Genomic DNA, 23,574 nt, shown 5'->3' with positions numbered 1-23,574 from the left:
TACTCAATCTTCAAGGCCAGGTTTAAACGTTAATTTCCTTTCCTCCCAGCCATCAGCATGTCTTACTTTTTAACATAAAGCAACAATATTCTTTTCAACAAATTTTTATTCATTACATCAAAAATATTTCTGAATAAATACTAAGTGCCAAACACTTATCTGGCTCTGGATGATGAGGAACAATTCAGAAGTTAATATGCTCTCATGGCACTCTATGTACTGAAGATTATATATATATATATATATATATGTGTGTGTGTGTGTGTGTGTGTGTGTGTGTGTGTGTGTGTGTGTATGAATATTCATGTACCTAAATATACAAATACATTATACATGTGCATATTTTAATTATATATAACACGTAAGGTATTAGGGTAATAAGTGCTATAAGTTTTTTAAAAAGGAATGTGCTTGAGAATGATTAGGGTTACTTTTCCTTGAAAAAGCTACTCTGAGAAAACTGATATTTATACTGAGACCTGTATGACAAGATATAAAGCTCGGCCTCTGAAAAATCAATGAGGGAGGAATATTCCTGCCAGAAGGAACAAGTTAGATAGGCTACATAGGACAAGGCAGTGACCTAATGCAGTGTTTTTAAAAATCATTTTGGCTGCTCTACAAGGTATGAATTGTGAAAGGGCAAAGGTGAAAAGAAGGAGATTGATTAGGAAGTTTTTGCAATGGTTCAGCAGACAGGGAGCTGTGGCCTGGACCTGGCTGATAGAAACAGAGATAGACAGATTGAAGTCTGGTTTAGACTCAGCATGACTCATTGATAATTTGGATATAGACAATAAGAGAATGAAGGAAGCCTCTAGGAGCTTAGGTGCTTTCTTGTTTATTTATGGATTTCTAGTCTAAGGAACAATTATTTTTCTAAACCAACTTGGAGCACCATGTTGAGCTACAAGAGACACAATAAATGACCTCCATAACCTCCCTCTTCAAGTAAAACCTGCCTCTACACATGGAAAGTTCACACAAAACCAATGGTGAAGGGAAGGATGCTCTCTCTTACCACTCTTATTCAACATGCTACTTACTATAGGTCCTAGCTTAAGCATTAATACAAGAGAAAGGTAAACAAACTGGGAATAAAAAATGAAACTCTTTTATTAGCAAATAATACGATTGTCTATGAAAAAACTCAAAAAATCAACCACCACCACCAAAAACAAAACTTCAGGAAGTAAAACGTGATTATAGCAAGGTTGCAGGATACAAAAGTTGATTGCTTTCCTATAAATCAGCAATGAAAACTTGGAATTTGAAACTAAAAACACAGTATCATTTACATTAACACCAAAAATATAGAATTTAGAATTTAGGCATAAATCTAACAAACTATATATAGTATCTACATAAGGAAAACTATGAAACTCTGAATAATTGCATTAAGGAAGATATAAATAAATGGAAAATATTCCAGTTCATGGAAAGAAAAATTCAATATTGTTAAGATATCAATTCCTTTCAACTTGATCTATAGATTCAATGCAATCCCAATCAATAACCCAGCCAGTTATTTGTGGATAATTACAAACTGATTTTAACATCATACAGAAAAGCAAAAGAAACCAGAATGGCCAATGAAATATAAAATGAGAATAACAAATTCAAAATAGTTATTATAAAGCTACATTAATCAAGTCTGTATAGTATTGGTAAAGGCACACACAAATTAATCAATGGAATAGAACAGAGAGCCCAGAAATAGACCCACACAAATATACTCAACTAATCTTTGACAAAGAAGCAAAAGCAATTCAATGAAGAAAGTCTCTTCAACAAATGGCACTGGAACAACTAGAAATCCATATGCAAAACAAACAACAACAAAAAAAAAAAAACAAGAAAATCTAGAACTAGTCTTAATACCATTCACAAAAGTTAGTTCAAAATATAGAATACAAAATAACAGACCTTCTAGAAGGTAAAAAATCTAGGCAATCATGGGTTTGGCAATGAAGCTTCACATACAACACCAAAAATGCAATCCATGAAAGAAAAATATTGGTAAATTGGACTTTAATAAAATGAAACACTTCTGCCCTACAAAATAAAAGTAAAGAAACACTCCTAAGAAAATGTAGATACAAGGCACAAACTAAGAGAAAATATTTTCAAAACACCTATCTGGTAAAGAACTTGTATTTAAAATAAACCAAGCTCTTAAAAGCTCAATAAGAAAACTGAAAGCTTATGTGAAAAAATAATGAAGGAAAACTTCCCAAATTTGGTGAAGGAAATAGACATACAAGTCCAGGAAGCACAGAGAGTCCCAAACAAGCTAGACCCAGAAAGGACCACTTCAAGACACATCATAATTAAAATGCCAAAGGTGAAAGATAAAGAGAGAATCTTAAAAGCAGCAAGAGAAAAGCAGAGCATTACCTACAAAGGAGTGCCTATAATATTATCAGCTGATTTCTCAAAAGAAACTTTGCAAGCAAAACAAGACTGGCAAGTATTCAAGGTGATGAAAAGTAAGGACCTACAACCAAGATCACTCTATCCAGCAAAGCTATAATTTAGAATGGAAAGGCAGATGTAGTGCTTTCCAGACAAGGTAAAGCTAAAAGAATTCATTATCACCAAGCCATTATTGTATGAAATATTAAAGGGACTTATTTAAGAAAAAGAAGATCAAAACTACGAACACTAAAATGACAACAAACTCACAACTATCAACAACTGAATCTAAAAAATAAAAACAAAATTCAACTAAGCAAACCAGAATAGGAACAGAATCATAGGTATAGGGATAATTTTGGAGGATTATCAGCTGGGAGGGGGACGGGAGAGAAATGAGGAAATGGTGCAGCGATTAAGAAGCATAATCGGTTGGTACAAAATAGACAGGGGTAAGTTAAGAATAATACAGGAAAGGGTAAAGCCAACAAACTTTTATGCACAACCCATGGACATGAACCAAGAGGGATGTGAATGTTGGGGCAAGGGGGGTACTGGGCAGACAGGAGCAAAGGGAAAAATAATTGGGACTACTATAACAACATAATCAATAAAATATACTTAAAAAAAAAAAGAAAAGCAGTATCATGTGTTTCCTAAGGATGGAAATAACTGGAACTCTCAAACACTGCTACTAGAAATGTAAAATAGGGGAAGGGACATTTTCAAATGAGAAAGAAATGTTCTATATCTTACTGTGGTTACATTTATTAAAATATATTGTTATACATTTAACATAGGTAGACTTCATTCTTCATAAAGGATTACTTTTATAAAGCAGTCAGACAAAAAGAACAGATTGCCTATAAAGTAACAAATGTCAGATGAAGAGCTATCTCTTCCATAGCTACAGAACACAGTATAAAGTTTTCAGTATTATGCAGAGAGAAAACTACTATCAACCTAGATTTGCACATACAGCAAAACTGTCTTTCAAGGAAGAATGCAAATTAGATGGTGTCATGTAAACAAAAACTGAGTTTACTACCTGCAGAAACTTCTAAAGGGTAAATTCCAGGAAAAACAAAAATAATCCTATATGCAAAGTAAGGGATGAAAGAAGAAACAATGAACAATGAAAATAAGCTTTGGGGTAAAACTAAATAAACAGTGAGTGCTTACATTCTATAATGTCTGATTGGTGAGGTATCTAAAGGAAATAAAATATAAGAAAATGCATAAGGATGAAACAGGTAAACAACATTAAAGTATTTATTTATTTATTTATTTATTTAGTAGCAAAATAATCTTTATACTGAAATTTAAAATAAGTGAATGTTTATTTTAAAACAAGTTTAGATTTGAATAATAGGTACCTAAAGAAGTGTCTCCATGTTGAGATTTCTACAGTAAATGCTGTAAGAACAGAACTAGCGTAAAATTTCCATCTCTGTGGAGAGGAGTGGGAAAGAAGAATGGAATAAAACAGAATGAAAGAGTTGAAATATAATCATCATAAAGAAACTAAGAAAAGAGAAAATATAGAATCCAAAAAAGAATGGAACAAACAAAAATAAAAATCAGACAATATAAATGAATCGAAAAAGAGTAGTAAACACAATAAATGTACATGGACCAAACTCTCTGGATAAAAAACATTGGCAGGTTGAATAGAGAAAAAAAAATCAGTCCATATACTTACGATAGATATACGTAAAACAATAGTTCACTGGTTGATGGATTTATTGAAAAGACAGAGGGACATACACAAAAAATAATAAGTTGGTTTAGGTATATTAATATCAAATAAAATCAGATTTAAAATTTTAAAAGTCCCTGAATTTGATATAAAGTAAAATTAGCCAAGAAGACACATGTTATACTGTTATATTACCAATTAACTGATATTAAGACTATGCAGAGGCAAAACCTGACAAGCAAGGAAAAAATGAGAAATCCACCCTTAAAAACTGATATATCAAAAATAACAAAAACATCATTAGAAGATTTAAACACCCTATTAAGAAAGGTTTGACCTATTGGTCATCTATAAAACACAGCATACAATAATTTGAGAATATATACTCTTTTTCAGTAACACAAGGAAGATGTATTTAAAGTGACTTACTTCTTGGCCATAAAGCAATTCTTACCAAATATAAAAGATCATATTCACTGATCAGAAATCAATTAAGATAGAAATCAATAACAAAACGAGTTGAAATTTATTTTAAAATGCATTACTAAATAACATGTCAAAAATCTAATAGAAATTTGAAAATACTCAGAAATAAACAATCGTGAAAAATACCTATCAAAATTATAAAATAGGGTTCTCTGTCCAGATCACCACTTTAGGCCATCCCCAGCTGCTGGAAGTATTGGTAACTGACAGCTGACTTATCCTCAGCTTTCTGCCTAAGGTCTTACCCCTTCCTAAGGACGAACCACACCCAATGGTTAGTTGATATAACTAATCTATTTGAGACAATTATAAAGGACCAACAAATATTCAGAGCTTTCTATAGGATTAGCTGAGGCTTTCCTTTAGTCCACTCCCTCACATTGTCAAAGTCCCAAGAGTGTTCTCCCAATTAACTTCCAGAGTCTGCTTTCAAGAGAATCCAACCTGCAGCAGAGGAGTACACATGGAAGGTAATTAGTGTTCAAAGCAAGAAATAACACTAGCTTAAAGAGAGCAGCACCAGAAATGGAGAGAAATTAATGAAGTCAAAATCTAAGTAATGATAATGGTGCACAAATTGCAAACAACATAATGAAAGACAACACTGAACACTGAATCATGAAAAAAAGCATCACTGCTAATATCCAAATTAAGAACTCTCCATTTCCTGCTTCTGTGACCTGTGACAATTGCAGATGGTAAAACCTTCATAAGCCTTATTCTTTGAATAAGGCTACAACAGAACAGAAGTTATTCCCATCCCACAGCCTGACCAATGGGGAGTGAACATTTAAGATTTAAAAAAAAAAAAAGTAAATCTTTGTTTTTAAGTTCACAGGGATGGGCAACAAAAATGTGAAATACTAGAGTTCTGATGAACAAATGATAATTGCATAGACTCAAATAAAAACTTGCATATTACTTGAGTATTTTAAGGAAATATAATTCTGAATTCACTGGGAAATTTAGCTACCGTGCAAGACTTGGCTACATTCAAAAGTTCCCTCTGTAACTACAAACAGGAAGATAGTTTAAGTTCAAGCAATATGGAGAAATGAATTCTATCACCAATACATTACCCATGCTGTTTATTTGGTCAGAATTATCTACTGATTCTACTGTTCTCTTTTAATTAAAAATTAGTTATGTTAGTTTTATCATTATCAATTTAGTTTTGATGTACCCTTTGGGTTAGCAGACTTAAGGCTGAGGTGATGCACATTTACATCAATACTATCTGGGGCTATAATTATCCAGTAACTAGAATGTAAACATGTATGTGTTACAGTGCAACTATGAATTATTCATATCTGTACTATAATACTCTTAAAGATATATACAATCTCTGAAAAAGAAGTATCTGTAGGTGATCCTTATTATTACTGAGTTTCTCCCACTGGGAAATGAAAAAAAGAGCCTTTTGCAAGAATTATAAAGAAATGTATGCAAGAATAAACAGCCATAAAACAAGAAAAAGATGATAAGACTTGGAGGATCAAAAAGAGAAGTAGTGGGAGTGAATATAGTATCATAAAAAACAGAGAGAAAACTTTTGAAATTATGCTTAAACCCAAAATGTGTATGTTAGAGTAATAAAAGAAAATATAAATAGCCCAATTATGGTGACAGAAAAAGAGAAAGGGAATACAGAACACATGTTCCCCTCTACCAGGGACTATCATTCTGACCTCAAATGACCACATTACTTAATAACAGGAAAACAGCAAATAAAAAACTAATTCCTTTTTTTTTTTTTTTTTTTTTTTTTTTAGATTTTATTTGTTTTCAGAGAGAAAGGAAGGGAGGCAGAAAGAGAGGGAGAGAAACATCAATGTGTGGTCACCTCCTGTGCAACCCCAACTGGGGACCTGACCTGCAACCCAAGCAGGTGCCCTGACTGGAAATCAAACCAGAGACTCTTTGGTTCTCAGGCCGGCGCTCAATCCACTGAACCACACCAGCCACGGCAAAAAAAAAAAAAAAAAACCTCATTCTTTAATAGATTACACAAAAATTACCCTAACACCATTTTCTTCAACATAATTTTCCTTAGGCATTTCTTATTAAATTTCCTTAGTATATTAAGTATATCTTCTACTAAGGACTAAATTGGAAAATAAATTAACAGTATATAATACTGTGAAAAGGGTATAAATTGTAATATTTTTTCAAAGGTTTCTTCAATACATCTTTAACCAAAGAGTCATATACCACATGTGAAAATTTTTCTAAGCATCATGAAATAGAGGAATAAAAGATTTCAGGGCTTAGCCAGGTAGTTTTATCCCTCTGAAGTATTAACAATTTGTTCTTCTATATAAAAAAAACAAGAGCAACTTTTGTTGTTGCTCTACCATGACAAAAGGAAGAAAGGAAGAATAGGTAAAGAAAAACAGCCATGGCAGAGAAGGAAAGACAACCCCAGTTCTTACAAATTAATCAGAAGTCAAGGCAGTCAGAAGACTAATATCAAGAAGAACCGTATAGGAGAGTCTAACTTGCAAAAAATGAGAGATGTCTCTACCACAGGTTAGTGTAAAGGCAATAAGGTTCAGTAAAAGACTTTCATACATTTGAATCTTAAGAGTCCTTAAAAACTCCCATTAATCCAGCCTAATGAATCCAAGAAGAGCCTACAAGAATTAGTAGTCATTAAAAAATTTACTGGAATGATCCTAGATTCTGAGAGTTTATCATGGTATACTTAATATTCTTGCTCTTCCCAGGTATCTTCATTACAAAACTGGAGATTAAGGGGGAAAAGTAAGATAAGTATTGTAAAATCATTATTTATAAATATTGTGAAAAAGACTTTTAAAATGTGTGATTGTACTTAATTCATTTGTATACTTATATATACATTTCTATTTGAATTCATTCACTGAATAACTACTTGTTGAATATATACTATATGATGAGCATTGTCTTGAGTACTAGAAATACAAAAGAAACTAACACCTGGGCATTTTTACTATAAAAGAGTAACTAAATGAACATAAAGCAATTACTTGCAAAGAAACAAGGATTTATTCAATGCAGGAAATCCCACACTACTTTAAAGAGAAAAGCAATTCATCAAGATAATTCAGTAAAAGAGGCACAGGGTTATATCCAGTTCAAATTAAGTCCTAGGAATATTGCAATACAAGGAACACATTTTATGAGATAATTTTTCAGTGTGACATAATTTTCTCCTTGCCTTTAAAAATTCTGAATTATTCAGTCTTTCATTCTTTTTTTAAATAGTTACTTGAGAAAAAATGTATATTCTGTTGTTGGGTAGAGTGTTCTATACACATATCTCTAAGGCCTAACTGGTTTTTAGTGTTCTTCAAGATCTCTATTTCCTATTGATCCTCTCTGTGAATGTTCTATCCATTATTTAAAGTGTGGCATTGAACTCTTCAGCTATTTTGTAGAACTGTCCATTCCTCCTTTCAAGTCTGTCAATGTTTACCTCATATATTTTTGTACTTTGTTATTTGGTACATATATGTTTATAGTAGTATGTTTATGATAATCAGTATATAATGTTTTTCTTTGTCTCTCGTCGTCGTCGGCAGCCGTCCGTCTCGAGAGACGATGGTGTAGCTTCTTAAGAGTCTATCTGCACCGCTGAGAATGGTTGTGCAGTCCGACTCCGGAATGACACGGTATCTGTCTCCTCCCGTGTTGAATCGACATCTTGCGATGACGCTGGCGTGTCCTCTCCAGTGAAGCTGAAGCTACAGAGTCTGGGCAGGGTGATATGGAGGGTCTGCTGTTGCCCATGCAGCAGACCCCCCCTCTCTTTGCAGCTGAAGGGTCCAAGGGAAAGACGGAGTCAATACAGCTTGGTTTCAGGTGCGCCGCAGGAGTTGCCGGTGTTGACTACAATGTCAAACCGCCTTAGGGACTCCGGCTCCGGATTTTCTGTCGGGGTTTACTCCCTTAGCCTTTCCCCTGAAGAGGTATGCCGCAAGGCAGCGGAGGTTTTTTGGAGTCAGAGTTTTCCTTCTCTGATGTACCCTGACTGGAAGATCGAACCAGCGACACTTAGCTCGCAGGCCGACGCTCAATCCACTGAGCCAAACCAGCCAGGGGGTCTTTGTCTCTATCAACAGTTTTAAACTAAGTCTATTTTGTCTAATATTAGTATAGCCACCTCAGCTCTCTTTTAGTTACTATTTGCATGGGATAATTCTTTCCATCCTTTCACTGTCAATTTATTTTGGTCTCTGAATCTACAGTGAGTTTTTGTTGACAGCATATAGTTGGGTCATGTTTTTTATTCATTCTGCTAATATCTGCCACAGTGATACATCACACTAGGATGACCACAATATTTTTTAAAGGAAAAAAAACAAAACAAAAAATAAAATACCAAGTATTGGCAAGGATGTAAAAAAACTGAAAACCTTGTGTATTGCTGGTAGTAACGTAAAACAGTTCAGTTGCTGTAAAAAACACTTTGATGGTTCCTCAAAAGGTTAAACATAGAATTACCATATAACCTAGCAATTCCACAACTAGGTATATACTCAAAAAAATTGAAAACAGGTATCCAAACAATACATGTACACACATATTCAGAGCTGCACTATTTCCAATAGTCTAGAAGTGGAAATGGTCCAAATGCCATTCCATAGGTGAATAAATAAACAAAATGTGGAGTATATATACAATGGAATATTACTCCATCATAGAAAGGAATGAAGTACTAATACACGGTAAAACATGGATGACCTTTGAAAACAACTCTAAGTGAAAGAAACCAGACAATAAAAGGCCACATGTGTAATTGCATTTATATGAAATATCCAGAATAGGTAAATCCATACAGACAAAAAAGTAAAATTAGTGTTTGCCAGAGACTAGGGAGATAAGTAATGAATACTAATGGATACCAAGTTTCTTTTGAAGGTAAAGAAAGTGTTTTGGAATTATGACAGTAGTGATGGTTGCGTAACCTTGTTACTACACTAAAAACCAATGAATTGTACATTTTGAAAGTCTAAAATTTATAGTACTTAAATTTTATCTCAATTTTTTGAAATCTAATCTTTAGTATAAAAATTTAGAACAGGTTGCCTCTGGACGTGGAGGGGGTTAGGACTGACTTGTAAGGAGAATGAGGGAACTCTCTGGGGCTGACAGTAATGTTCAATATCCTGGTGGGGTTTTGGATTACACAGATGATGTAGCTATCAAAATTAACAAATACAGACTTAAAATTTGATGTTATTGTATACAAATTTCTCAAGATAAAATTGTATAGAAATATTAAATTCAGTTAATAATATTTATGTTGAAGTATTTATTGATATCTGCAATATACTTTGAAATGGGCCAGTATTAAGATGAATTAACAAATGTATATGTAAATGATAAAGCATATCTATCAAAAGATAAATACTGGAATCTTGGTATTGTATATACAGGCACACAACATAAAATTCTTCCAAAATGTCATATGGTTGAAATTTCTCAAAATAATATATTGAGAAAAAGTGAACAAACAAAACATAAAAGTCATAAATACTATGCAGAAATTTAGAATATGGGTAAAAGACAGAATGACCAAGTAGTAATATTACAATTTCTTCAGAAGACATAACATTTAATCAAAGATATGAAAGGTAACAAGGAGCCATCTATGTGAGGATATCAGCAAGAGTATTCTAGCCTCGCCCCCTCCTCCAAAACAAATCTTATTCTATGGCCCTGAAATATGGTATGTTAAAGAAAGCCAGTGTGACTGAAGTATAGTAGGCAAGGAAGGGAGTAGTATAAAATCAGATTGGAGAGAAGGGAAGTGCCAAAACATTTAGGATTTATGGTCACGGTATGGAATTTTTATTTTTATCTAAATGCACTGAAAAGCCATTAGAGGGTTTAAAGTAGGGATGTGGTGGGATGAATTATTAATTAGTTTTAAAATATCACACTGACTGCTATGTGAAGAATGCCTTTGAAGTGTTTAAGAAAAGTCTTTACTATCATCATGGTCGCTGCAAGGACAATGGTAGTTGGGAGGAGAGTGTTGGTAGTAAAGATAGTGAGTATGAAAGATATTTTATGTCGAAAACTGACACTATCTATTGATAGATTGACAGTAGAATGACAGGAAAAAAGGCACCAGGACAGATTTGGGGTTTTTTAGCTTTTGTCACGGAGTAAATGAAGTGACATTTACTGAGATGTAAAAACTGTGGAAGAAGCAGATTTGGAGTGTGGTGGGCCTGAGGATCAAAGCAATTTTTTATTTAAATTTGGCATGATTTGTGATTTTAGGAAAGCCAGGCAAAATAAAGGAATCAGGATAATCTGGAAGGTGTTAAAACTGTTAAAGGTTTTAGATTTACAATTTCTTTTCTTTTTAAGAATCAATTTTGGTTTAATTGTATTAAGGACCTTTGATCCAGTAAAAAGATCAAACTTTACCACAAATCAAGCTCACTGATTTCTGTTGTCTGTCTCTGGGGTTAAAGATAAACTGGGGATCAAGAGCCCAGTATCTTTAAATTTAGAAAGGTCAAAGAAAAAAACAAGAACAGAGAATGAGAAAGACAAGAAAGACCAAAAAACAAGTACTTGGAAGTAACATATTAACTGTCTCTCACCCCATCAATGATAACAGACTGTTTCTTAATACCAGATACAACTTGCTTAAGTGTTTTACAGTATTTGAAGCAAAGTGGCGACTCACATTTTGGCTATCACCTTTAATCCCATTAGTTTAAGCAAAGCATAATGAAAAATCCATGGTTTTTAGAGCTGAATGAACCTAAATTTAAAGCAGGCCCACCACTCAGTAGTTCTGTGACCTTGAGCAAATTACTTACCATTTCTAATCCTTACTTTCTTAAATGTAAATGAAAATAATTAACTCAAGAATTAGCATTAGAATTAACATTCACAAAGTGCCCACTACAGAAAAGAGTGTTCCATAAACAAGAGCTACTGTTATGTAAAAGACACCTAATTCATCAGTGCTCAGTGTAGTTTCCTCCTTTTGGCAGAATAGATTCCTGCGTCCAGAAGAGGAGTTAAAGACATCAGAGAGCAGGAGACCACATAAAACATGATCGAATTCATTCATGTAACACAGAAAGAGGTAAAATAGAGAAATCTATGAGTAGCTATGACACATGTAAAATCCACAACTTGTTTATAAGTAGGAACATATTTTCCTGCGGAATCAATGGTCAATTCAACTCTTAGATAAACTCACAAAGGCTCATAGAAATCATTATGTAGTTAAAATGTGATACATCCAAATAAAATTGGTAGAAAACAAAACTTATGAATTGCCAAACAATACAGAAAAAACCAAGAGACTTTAATGTGTAATTTCATTTATTTTGGAAGCTGGCACTTGAGGTAAAAATGTTTTATGGGAGGTTTCCATGGTGAGTCAGGGAAATTCCTAAAGCTTTATAAAGCTGATTACCCTGGTTCCTTATTATGTTTTATTTCACTTTAAATTTTATAGCTTCCCTTTCTTTCAGTATAAGCAAAACACTAGCACTCTTATACTTAATAACCATGGTTGCAATCATTTATTTTACAAATGTGAAGGAGTAATTGGAGAAGAATTGGAACATAGAAAAGAAGTCATAAAGGATGTGCTCAAATATAAAGAAAAGGGAAAAACCAAAATAAAAAAAATTAAAAAAAAAAGAGAAAAAAAAAAAAGAAAAGGGCCTTAGGTTGAATTAGGTAACCTTTGTAGTAAAAAAACAAAAGGTGGGTAAAACACAGCATTAAAATATTAAGGGAGGAAAACCAAGTGATGAGAACTGGTCAGAGTGCCATGATAATTCATTGGTTATTTTAAAGGTGACAGATTACCTTTTAAAAGTAGAAGACAAGACATGAAAGTGAGTAAAGCAATCTGCAGCCTGCCATTTATACAAAGGAAATAAATGCTCGAGTTAGATTCATAATTCAAAATGCGGAACACCAACATAATTCAAGATTTTCTTCTAATCTCCTTTTATTTCTCTAAGTTCCTCCAACTATTGCCCTTTTTATGTACATAATATTGGATAACGGTATTATATTTAGATACAAAAGATGACTTTTGAAATTGAATATTATGCAACAAGAGTAAAATGATAGTATTTTAGGAAAGTCTCCTCAAAAACCAGCGAGCATTGGCTATTGGGTTGGCCAAAAAGTCTGCATGGTTTTTTCCAAAAAATAAAAGACACATTTTTCATTTTCATCAATTACTTCATTGGTTTGGATATTTTGAGTGTGTCAGTTACCTCCCGCTTTTGGCTTCTTGTGGGTGGAAGCCAGGAGTGCTGCTAAACATCTTCCAGTGCGTAGGACAGTCCCACAGCAAAGAAGTATTTGGCCTAATTGTCAATTGTACCGAGAAACTTCACAAACCACTTTTGACACATTCGATCAGTCACAGCATCTTCTCCATACACTGCACACATCTTTCTTTGTGTTTCAGTTGCATTTTTACCTTTCTTGAAATAATAAAGCATAATATGCAAAAAATGTTGTGTATCCTCTTCCATCTCAATATTAAAATGGCTGCACAAAAATTCACCAATTTTGATGTTTTTTAATGCATATTGATATGACAGCTGTCACAATACAATGTAAAAAAATTGTTTCAAATGAAGTTAAAGACAACTAATCACTACTAGAACCTCTGTATGGAAAAAACTAAACAAACTTTTTGGCCAACCCAATACATGCCTCTTAGACTATGAGGAAGTCCAAAGATTTCAAACCACTGAGGGAAGCTTTAGATTTTTTTTTTTTTTTCAAAAAATAAGCCACAATTCAGTTCCATGAAGTCCAACTTCAAGCAGTCTAGCAAATCATCCTGTGAAGTACTGAAATGCTTTTTGAAAATGTTGATGAGTCTGAAAAAATGATTAATGAAAGAGGTGTTGTACTCAGATAAAATATTATTTTCTATGACCTAGTCTTAAGTCCAGGACCTATATTATTAAGATAAGTGTTTGCAAAACAAACTAACAGCAAAACACACATAACTATGAACCAAGCCCAAATAATTTAGCCAGACCCAACTAGAAACAGGGATACAACAAGCCAAACATCTTTTTAGATCACTGAAGAACTGCTCAGTTTGCGAATACCTACTGGAAAGAATGTATTTATTTAAAAAAAAAAAAAGCGGTCACTTTTAGACCAAGAAGGTATTTCTACACACTGTAACTATATAAACTTTGCCAAATCAAATGCTCTCCAAATGAATAAAATATTTCTAAATGATCAATCTTAAAGAGAAAACAGAACTAAAGAATGTTAATGTGGGAGCTAAAAAACTTGGCTCTATCAGTGTAAGAATGCTAAGAAGGTGCTGTGAATTCCTCACTCCAAAGGTTGTCTAATTTCTCTCAAATATCTACAAATGTCTATCAAATGTAACACTAATTTGATTAATAAAACTAAAGTTATTTAATAGCTTTGATGATCCATGACAGTGAAAATAAAATGGTTTTCACGAGCTCCAGGAATATTTTTGAAAATACAGAGTTGAGAAACACCGCTCCAGTAAAATCACACCTATAACAGTCATTAAAATGTACTTGCCGGGTGGGGGGGGGGGGGGTAATGGAGAGCAGTAGGAGGAAAATTGGGACAACTGTAAAAGAATAATAAAAAAGGCAAAAAAAAATTTTTTTTTAATTGAAACAAAGATTGTCCTTCAGTTACCTTTTATTCCAATTTAGAAACTTAGTCCTAACTTCTCAGATTCTATTTTTCTCTTTCCTACCAAGATTGGTGATATTTAACATTGTAGGAAAAGCAAAAACTTGAAGCCTTGTCAAGTATATCTTCATTTTAATCATGCATGTCCTTAACTTTAGTAAGTTGCATTCAGATATGTACATATAAATTCACATTACATTCAATCTCAAGAATTCTTATGACAATTCCTTCTTTTAATTAGCTAGTGATTTCATCTTATAAAAGAGCTATAATTAAGGTCCAATTACTCTTTAAAGTTCACTTTAATAGAATATGGCAATTCGGCTGATAAATTCTTTCAGAGTGACAACTAATCAGAAACCTAATTATTAAAATATTATTTGCTCTATGGAAATTTCTTATTACATGTTTACTCAACCATATCTGCTAAAAGACATAGAAACTCTACCAAAGTTAATTTAAGAACTTACCTATTTCTCTTGCAATTCTGACAGCTTCATCTGCATCCTGTAAAAGCAGGAAATGAGACCCAACATTAATGCCATCAACCATTGCACAATGTCTTCAGGGCAGTCATATATTGCACTACTGTCTCCTCGTGATTCATTTAATGTTCAATTTTACAACCTTCTAACTCTTTTCATTCAGAGAAATGTAAAATTAATACCATAAGTGGAATGTAAATTCTACCTCACCATTATTATATTAAGAAACTCAAAGCAGTTTGAAATAAGCTAGCAGGAAGCACTACCAGAATTGCCAAATGATTTGGTGCAGTTGCTTGAATTTAATGGCAGAATTTAGATGTTTACAATCAATACTGAATCATAAATCAGATCATTAAAGCTTGTCCACAGTCAGCTTGTTTTTGCCTGATACTTGTATGTCATGTTTTCCTAGATACGGTCAGCAGGGGGAGTTGATTCTCTATTGTTTGAGAGAAGCTCAATAGACTTTCCAGAAATAAAAAATTCCCAATATATACAGGAATGGCCAATTGTTCTCCCCAAAAAATTCCTTTAGAAATACCCATTGCTTTTCCTTTTTTTTTTTTCATTTCATACTTTTTCCAATATGTTATCTTTAAAACCTTAAATTCAACAAACCAACCAGTGGGGAGGAAAATTCCAAAAAGCCACAGAAGAAAATGCATTCCAAAACAGTACATTCTTACGAATATTGTTAAATATCAACCAATGCCACTGAAAGGACAAAAACATCCCTTGAATCTAAACCATTTCATTGATCATTAACTCTCATCTAAATGCCTCATATAGGACACTCTTGAAACATTTTCCCATATAACTAACAACAAAGAAAGCTGAAAAAAAGGTGTTAAATACAAGCCTTCTAGTTAGTAAATGTAACTTTTTATTAATGATTTAGTGAGATGAAGTAATTAAAAGAAGGAATGACAATGTTTTAAAACCACTAGCTGGTAAGATTGCCTGAATTTTTTAGAAAATAACTTTAAAATATTAAAGAGAAGGCGTTTTTCAAGCTTTTAAGCTAGCACTTTAAAAATGTAGTATAGCCAAGCCAGAATCCTCCCCAAAAAGGGGGAGCAGAGGATGTTTATAACTGGTTCATTTGTGTCTCATAAAAAAAAAATTTTTTTCCTTAAAAGTCTTCAGTACCTAATAACATCCCCTGAATAAGGAGGCTGGCAGGGGAAGTTGTCAGAAAAATTTAATTTCCTTTCATTAGCCAGTCTGCTCCACAAATAGGTGCTTGTTAAGTTCAAAGCGGTCTTGAAAGCAACATCAGTTTTAAGTCTTTTTTTTTTTTTTTTTTTTTTTTTTTGCTCCATGCAGTCACATCTGCTAATGAGATTTTCCAAATAACAATTGTTTTCAAGTCAGAGATAAAGCTATACCTTCCACTCTACCCTCCCCACAAAAATCAAGGTTTACTGCTTTCTTACACCTTGCTGTTTTTGCTGACCCTATTTTTCCAAATTTTAGCTTAAAGGGATAAAAATCCATGAAAAGGGTCATTTAAGAATGTTAGTGGTTTCCACACATTGAGTTTGAAGGTTCTTTGTTCAAGCCAGTGACAGTTATTGGAGAATACTTCCCCTTAATAGCCTCTCTGTCAGGAAGTGTTAAACCTGCCAAATGCGGACAATTAGTGCCTCCTGAACAAAATACAGGAAGAGTGTTGGCTGATGGAGACTGGATTATAAGAAGCCTAGAAGGAAACTTTTAAGGTGTCTTTTTCTTTCAAAAGTGTAACAGTCTATTTGCAAAAGCTATTTTGAGATAAAATAAACTGCTGCCTAAAAAGTTCATTACCTTGAGAGAACTAATAGGCGGATGTTACAAGATAATTCCTAGAATTCATTAGTTATATTTTTTCATTTATTTATATATATGCACATTATGAATGTGTGTAAAATAAAGATATATGTTTACACAAGTCAAACTTCTAAAAATTCTTTAACTGCCACAAACCCAAGACTTCTATAAAATGCCACAAAACAATCTTGTCTTTCAGCTCGTCAGAATGTCTACGTTTTCTTACTATGAAAAGCAACTTTTAATAAGTGAACTTCCAAGTGAAATCAAACTACCTCAAAAATTGATTTTTCACTTGTCATTCATTCATCCCAAAATATTTATTGAGGACAAATTATATACCAGACATTACGAAAACGATTATCAGGCCCTGGCTGGGTAGCTCAGTTGGTTAGAACATTGTCCCAATACGCTAATGCTGCAGGATCCATCTCTGGTCAGGGCACACACAAGAATCAATCAATGGATCATAAATAAGTGGAACAATAAATGAAACTTTCTTTTTCCTTCTCCTCCTGCTCCTCTTCCTTTCTCTTCCCAATTACCCCTTTCTCTCTAAAATCAATTTTTTAAATTTTTGTAAAAAACTGTTATCAATTTCAACAATAAACTATTAAATACATTCAGCTCCAATATGTTCTTTAGCACATTTAATTTTATTATCAGGCTATATAAAGCTACTTTTAAAGAGATTTTAAAAACCCATGCAGCTCTAAATTTAATGGCACTAACTGACATATCAAACAGTGTAACTTCCCTATAAGGCTATAGGCAGAAAAAAAAAACTTGAATAAAAAATTAGAATCAACAAAAAAAGAGCCTAAACAAAAGGAACGACACTGAAAAAAACCCCTAGATTATCAAGGCACTTAATATGTTCTAGAAATCAAAAAAGATTCATCAGGCAAAAGTGAAGCACTTTTGAGGAAGTGTCAAGGTAAAATGTGGGTAGAAGACATGGTCTGTTCTGGCAGGGGCCTATGGAATTTGGTATAGAGTTCCTAATGCCTTAACTCTATACAGGGGAATGATGACTCACATTTAGGGTTTAAGAAGATAACTCTATAATAGATTAAGAAGTACAAGCTGGAAGTTACAAAATAGCCACGGGGATGTGAAGTACAGCATAGGGAATACCATACTTGTAATAACTACGTATGGTACCAGATAAGCAATAAATTTATTGGGGGGATCGCTTTGTAAAGTATATGATCGTTTAACCACTATACTGTACACCTGAAACTAATACAAAATAATATTGAATGTAAACTGTGATTGAAAAATAAAATTAAAAAATATAAAGCAAAATCACTTTAGTCACGCTACAGATGCATTAAGTGAGAAATAAATCTTGTTATTAAAAGAAAGAAAAAGATAACTCTAAAGATATGCAAAATATAGTCTATTGTGGAAGGGAAAGCAAGTTGTCGATAATATATATAGTATGACTTTATATACATTAAGACAGAAAAACACATTTATGTCATAAAAGCTAACATATGGGCATATACAAAAAAACTCAGCTTGAGTTACTACTCCAAAGTATGATTAAGAGCTAGGGAAAGAGGGGAACTTTTACTTATCATTGTACACCCTTAGATACATGTTAAACTTTTTCAGCATAAAGATTGAAATTCCATATTTTATACTATTTTCATTACTTGAAATTACATCAGAGGACTTCTGGTCAACATGGAGGTGTGGGTGATATAATTCTCCTCCTCATACAACCACAGAAAGAATTACAACTAGATCTCAAAACTAGTAACACCCAGAATTATCAGAAAATCGAGCTGTATGGATGTCTGACTAATAAGGATTTAAAGAAGCCACATTCATGCAGATGGGTAGGAAGGGCAGAGTCCTGGAGATGGGTGGAAAGGTGCAGAGACACACCATGGCACAAAAAGGCAGTGATGGCAGCAGAACAGACAGTCCCAAATTCATGTATGGTGGATAAAAATTGGGAGGGATACCTTGGGAGCAAGCAATCCTCGCCTCAGGCCAGGCTATATAGCCCAACATTCCAGTGCCAGGAAGATAAAACCCATAATTTATAGCTGTAAAAACCAGTAGGGGTTGGGGTGGCAGAAGAACTGCCAAATTTTCAGGAGACTCCACTTAAAGGATCCACATGGACTTAGAACACACACAAACCCACTCACTCTGGGATTCACCACAAAGACAACAGCTGGAAGGGCACCACTTACATATGTGAAGTGGGTGAAGTGACTGTAAACAGGGTGAGTGTGGAACAAGCCTTCAGAAGCCAGGAAGTGGCACTGTCCCCTTCAAGCCCTCCCTCCACACAGAGCCACAAAGCGATGAAGCAGGTTGCCCAGCCCTGGCGATTACCTAAGACTCCACCCCACACAATTTACAGGTGCCTTTCTACAATAGGCCACGCTACTGAAACAGGAAGTCAAAACAGCTCTACCTAACACACAAACACAGGGAGGCTGCCAAATTGAGGCGGCAAAAAATTACATGGCCCAAATGAAAGAAGAGAATAAAACCCCAGAAAAAGAACTAAACAAAATGGAGATAACTAACCTACCAGACGCAGAGTTCAAAACACTGGTGATAATGATGCTCAGAGAAATGAAGGTTATACTAAGTGAAATATTGAAAAATCTACAGGGAACCACCAGTGGAGGGAAGAAGCCTGGATTCAAGTCAATGATTTGGAATATGAGAAATAAGCACACAACTAGAAGAGAGAAGAGAAAAAAAGAATTCAAAAAAATGAAGCGAGAATAAGAAGGCTCTAGGACATCTCCAAAAGTGCCAACATCTGAATTATAAAGATACCAGAAGGAGAAGAGGAAGAGCAAGAAATTAAAAACATATTTGGAAAAATACTGAAAGAAAACTTCCATAATTTGGTGAAAGAAATAGATATACAAGCCCAGGCACAGAGAGTCCCAAACAAGCTAGACCCAAAGAGGAACACACCAAGACTCATCATAATCAAATCGCCAAAGGTTAAAGATAACGAGAGGATCTTAAAAGCAGCAAAAGAGAGTTACCTACCAAGGAGTTCCCATAGATTCTCAGCTGATTTCTCAAAAGAAACTTTGCAGGCAAGGAGGGAATGGCAAGAAGTATTCAGGGTGATGAAAAGCAAGGACCTACAATCAAGACTACTCTATCCAGCAAAACTATTACTTAGAATTAAAGACAGATAAAGTGCTTCCCAGACAATGTAAAGCTAAAGGAGTTCATCATCACCAAGCCATTATGACATGAAATGTTAAAGGGATTTATTTAAGAAAAAGATCAAAACTGAACATTAAAATGGCAACAAATTCACAACTATCAACAACTGAATCTAAAAAAACAAACTATGCAAATAACCAGAACAGGCACAGAATCATAGGTATGGAGATCATGTGGAAGGTTATCAGCTGGGAAGGGGGAGGGGGAGAATGGGGAAAAGGTGCAGGGATTAAGAAGCATAACTGGTAGGTACAAAATAGACAGGGGATGTCAAGAATAGTAAAGAAAATGGAAAAGCCAAAGAACTTATATGCATGACCCATGGACGTGAACTAAGGAAGGTGGGATTGCTGGAGGGAAAGGGTGTACTGGGCAATGGGGGGAAAATCATAACTATAATAGCATAATCAATAAAATATTTTTAAATGGGAGCATAAATAAATAAATCACACTTGAAAATATTATTCAAACCATCTAATTAATGATTTCCATGGCAATAAATGTTACCAAAACAAACTAGTAGTCCCAAAATCTCCTAAAAAGTTTTCATGGTTCCCCATTGCCTTAGAACCAAATTTAAACTCCTTACCCTGGTTTCAATACTTGATCCTATCTGCCTGAGCCACCAGTTTCATTCCCAGTCACTATCTACTGTGCACTTCACTCCCATTACAAAGTCCAGGAATTCTTCCAACCTTTACACATCCTACTAGGCTCAGCCGGAAACTCCCTTCTCTTCCACTTTCTTTCACTAAACCAACTCTTATTACTATATGCCACATATTAGGACCTGAAGACACAGAAGGGAAAAAGAAAGGCACCCTTCCAACCCTCCTATAATTTAGTCTAATGGAAAAGACAGACCTTAAATATGATTGCACAACAGCTCAAAAAATATATATCATTATTGACATGAATGTCATACAGAAGTGAAGAGGGTTTGTGACAACAAGGGATCTCTATTCAAAAACAGTTTTAGGAACTTCTCGGACATAGTGACTTTGAAAGGAAGCCTAACTAATGAAAGCATGATGGAACACACAGTGAGCATGGCTGGGTCCTGAAGTGTGAGCCTGCAGCAGTGTTAAGCGGGCCTCATAGGACACGTTAAAAAAGACTGAACTTCAGTCTAAGGGCAAGATAATGAGGGGCCCCACTTTGTTTGCATTTTGAAAATTTTTAGCATCTAATTTACATTTTTATTATATTATCATCATTATTATGTGTGTATTGTCTAACCGCCCCTGGCTGGTTTGGCCTGCGAGCTAAGTGTCGCTGGTTCGATCTTCCAGTCAGGGCACATCAGAGAAGGAAAACTCTGACTCCAAAAAACCTCCGCTGCCTTGCGGCATACCTCTTCAGGGGAAAGGCTAAGGGAGTAAACCCCGACAGAAAATCCGGAGCCGGAGTCCCTAAGGCAGTTTGACGTTGTAGTCAACACCGGCAACTCCTGGGGCGCACCTGAAGCCAAGCTGTATTGACTCCGTCTTTCCCTTGGGTCCCTCAGCTGCGAAGAGAGGGGGGGTCTGCTGCATGGGCATGCACCCTGCCCAGGCTCTGTAGCTTCAGCTTCACTGGAGAGGACACTCCAGCGTCATCGTAAGATGTCGATTCAACACGGGAGGCGACAGATACCGTGTCACTCCCGAGTCGGACTGCACAACCATTCTCGGCGGTGCAGATAGACACTTAAGAAGCTACACCATCATCTCTCGAGACGGACGGCTGCCGATGACGACGATTGTCTAACCTCTGTATCACCCTATTCCATTAAAATGTAAGTTCCATAAAAGCAGAAATCTCTGTCTAGTTAGTTCAGTGATATGTTTCAAATGTCTAGAGAAATGCCTGGCTCAAGTAGTTATCCAATAAACAGTTGCTGAATAAAAAGAATGAAGGAATGAATAGTTCAGAAAGAGGGAAGAAGGTAAGGTATGAGGAGTCCCTGTTGGAAAGCATTAGTCTAGATGAGAAAAAAATTACAATTTTTCTCTTAAACTCAGGGGTGAATGCTTCAGGATTCACCTAAATGTCACTTTCTTCAGAAATCCTCTCCAGTCCTTCTACACTAGGTAGGATGCCATGGTTGTGTGATCACATTACACTCTCTCCTTCAATTATGACAGCCCCTGTCACACTTAAGCTCCATGAGAGCAATGACCAGCTCTGTCTTGCTCTCTACTAAATCTCCAGAGCTTAGGTAATCAACACATTATTTGTTGAATGAATAAACAACTATCCATCAGCTTCTGGAGAAATAAGTCTGTTATACAACAATCTCCTAAATGATCTACTCCAATGCCAACAGAACTACTCATATCCAGAGCATCAATGTTATGAGTAAACTTATACCAAGAAGATATAGTTGCTTTTGTTCTATATCACTACATAAGTGATATAGAACAGGCTTGGGTTTTGCCTCAGTTTAAAACAAAGTACATTCAATGGCATATTTGTTGACACTGGGCAAAAAAAAAAAAAGAAAGCCCAATATTTAGCCTTGCCTCCTAATTCTCAATCAAGCACTTTCTTCACTGCGTCATGCAACTTCGAAAGTTTGAAACTTATGTTTTACAGAATCTATTCTTAAAAATATATAGATAATGATACCCTGTCATTTTAAAATAAATATCTCATTAATTTAAACAAACTTTATATGGCAATAAGTTTTCAAATTGAAGGGCTTCAAGTTTAAGTTACACTAAAAGAGTAATATAAACAGGTTCATTTCAATTTATAGATATTAAACTTTATTTAATAAAAATGTGAAGTATTAAACTTTATACTACCAAATTCACTTGATCTTTATTTATATAAAATACATCTCTTTCAAGCAAAACATCATTCCATCTTCACAAATCTATCTTGGCAATATATGAAGAAAAAGCAAAACTGATTCTGTTTAACATTCTTATCTTTAGAACATTCTTAAGACAGGTCTCATAGCTATTAATTATATAATATACAATAAAATACATAAAAATACTAAAGAGGTTAAAAAAGCAGACTCTGTTCAAGTATTGTTCAATAATATTCTAGAGATCCAGGAAGTGCAGATCATTCTAAGAAGCACCAACAAACAATAGGAGTCACAAAAATGGGGAGACAGAGAAACAACCCCCCATCGAAGGAAAGGCAGAGTCCCCAGAAAGAGTGCTAAATGAAATAGAGGGGAGCCAACTATCAGATATGGAATTGAAAGCATGGATTATGGAGAAGCTCAATGAGCTCAGCGGAAACTACAAAGAACTCCAGAAAAACTACAGTGAACTCCAGAAGAACTATAAGGAACTTACTGAGAATTATACCAGCATCAAAAAGGACATGGAAGCTATCAATAAGAGCCAGGAGGAAATGAAGAATACGATCTCTGAATTGAAGAACACAGTAGAAGGAATTAAAAACAGGCTAGAGGAAGCAGAAAATCGGATCAGCGAGCTGGAGGACAATGTAGACAAAAACTCACAGACAGTGCAACAAAATGAAAAAAGGCTGAACACGACTGAAGAGGCTCTAAGACAGCTGCAGGACAACATGAAACGTAATAATATCCGTATCATAGGAATTCCAGAAGGAGAAGAAGAAGAGCAAGGGATAGAAAACCTCTTTGAAAAACTAATGACAAAAAACTTCCCTAACATGAAGAGAGAAAGAATCATGCAAGTCCAGGAAGCACAGAGGGTCCCAATGAAGATGAACCTCAACAGGCCCACTTCAAGACACATCATAATTAAAATGGCAACATTCAAAGACAAAGAGAGAATCCTAAAAGCA

General features: G+C 34.6%; 1 protein-coding gene across 4 annotated transcripts in view; it reads right to left on the bottom strand.

Annotated features, from left to right (window-relative positions):
- Positions 1–23,574, bottom strand: part of PCCA (propionyl-CoA carboxylase subunit alpha) — a 510,516-nt gene that overhangs the window by 330,129 nt on the left and 156,813 nt on the right. For all 4 annotated transcript variants that reach the window (XM_090258653.1, XM_090258654.1, XM_090258655.1 and 1 more), the window contains exon 8: positions 14,755–14,791. In XM_090258653.1, the coding sequence (XP_090114779.1) occupies positions 14,755–14,791 (37 nt within the window). The remainder of the gene's footprint in view (positions 1–14,754; positions 14,792–23,574) is intronic.

Source organism: Furipterus horrens, unplaced genomic scaffold, assembly GCF_987537825.1.
Source record: "Furipterus horrens unplaced genomic scaffold, mFurHor1.1.pri manual_scaffold_12, whole genome shotgun sequence".
In the NCBI taxonomy this organism is placed as follows: Eukaryota; Metazoa; Chordata; class Mammalia; order Chiroptera; family Furipteridae; genus Furipterus; species Furipterus horrens.
Note: the sequence above shows the minus strand (reverse complement) of the source record. Positions and strands in the feature narration are given on the sequence as shown.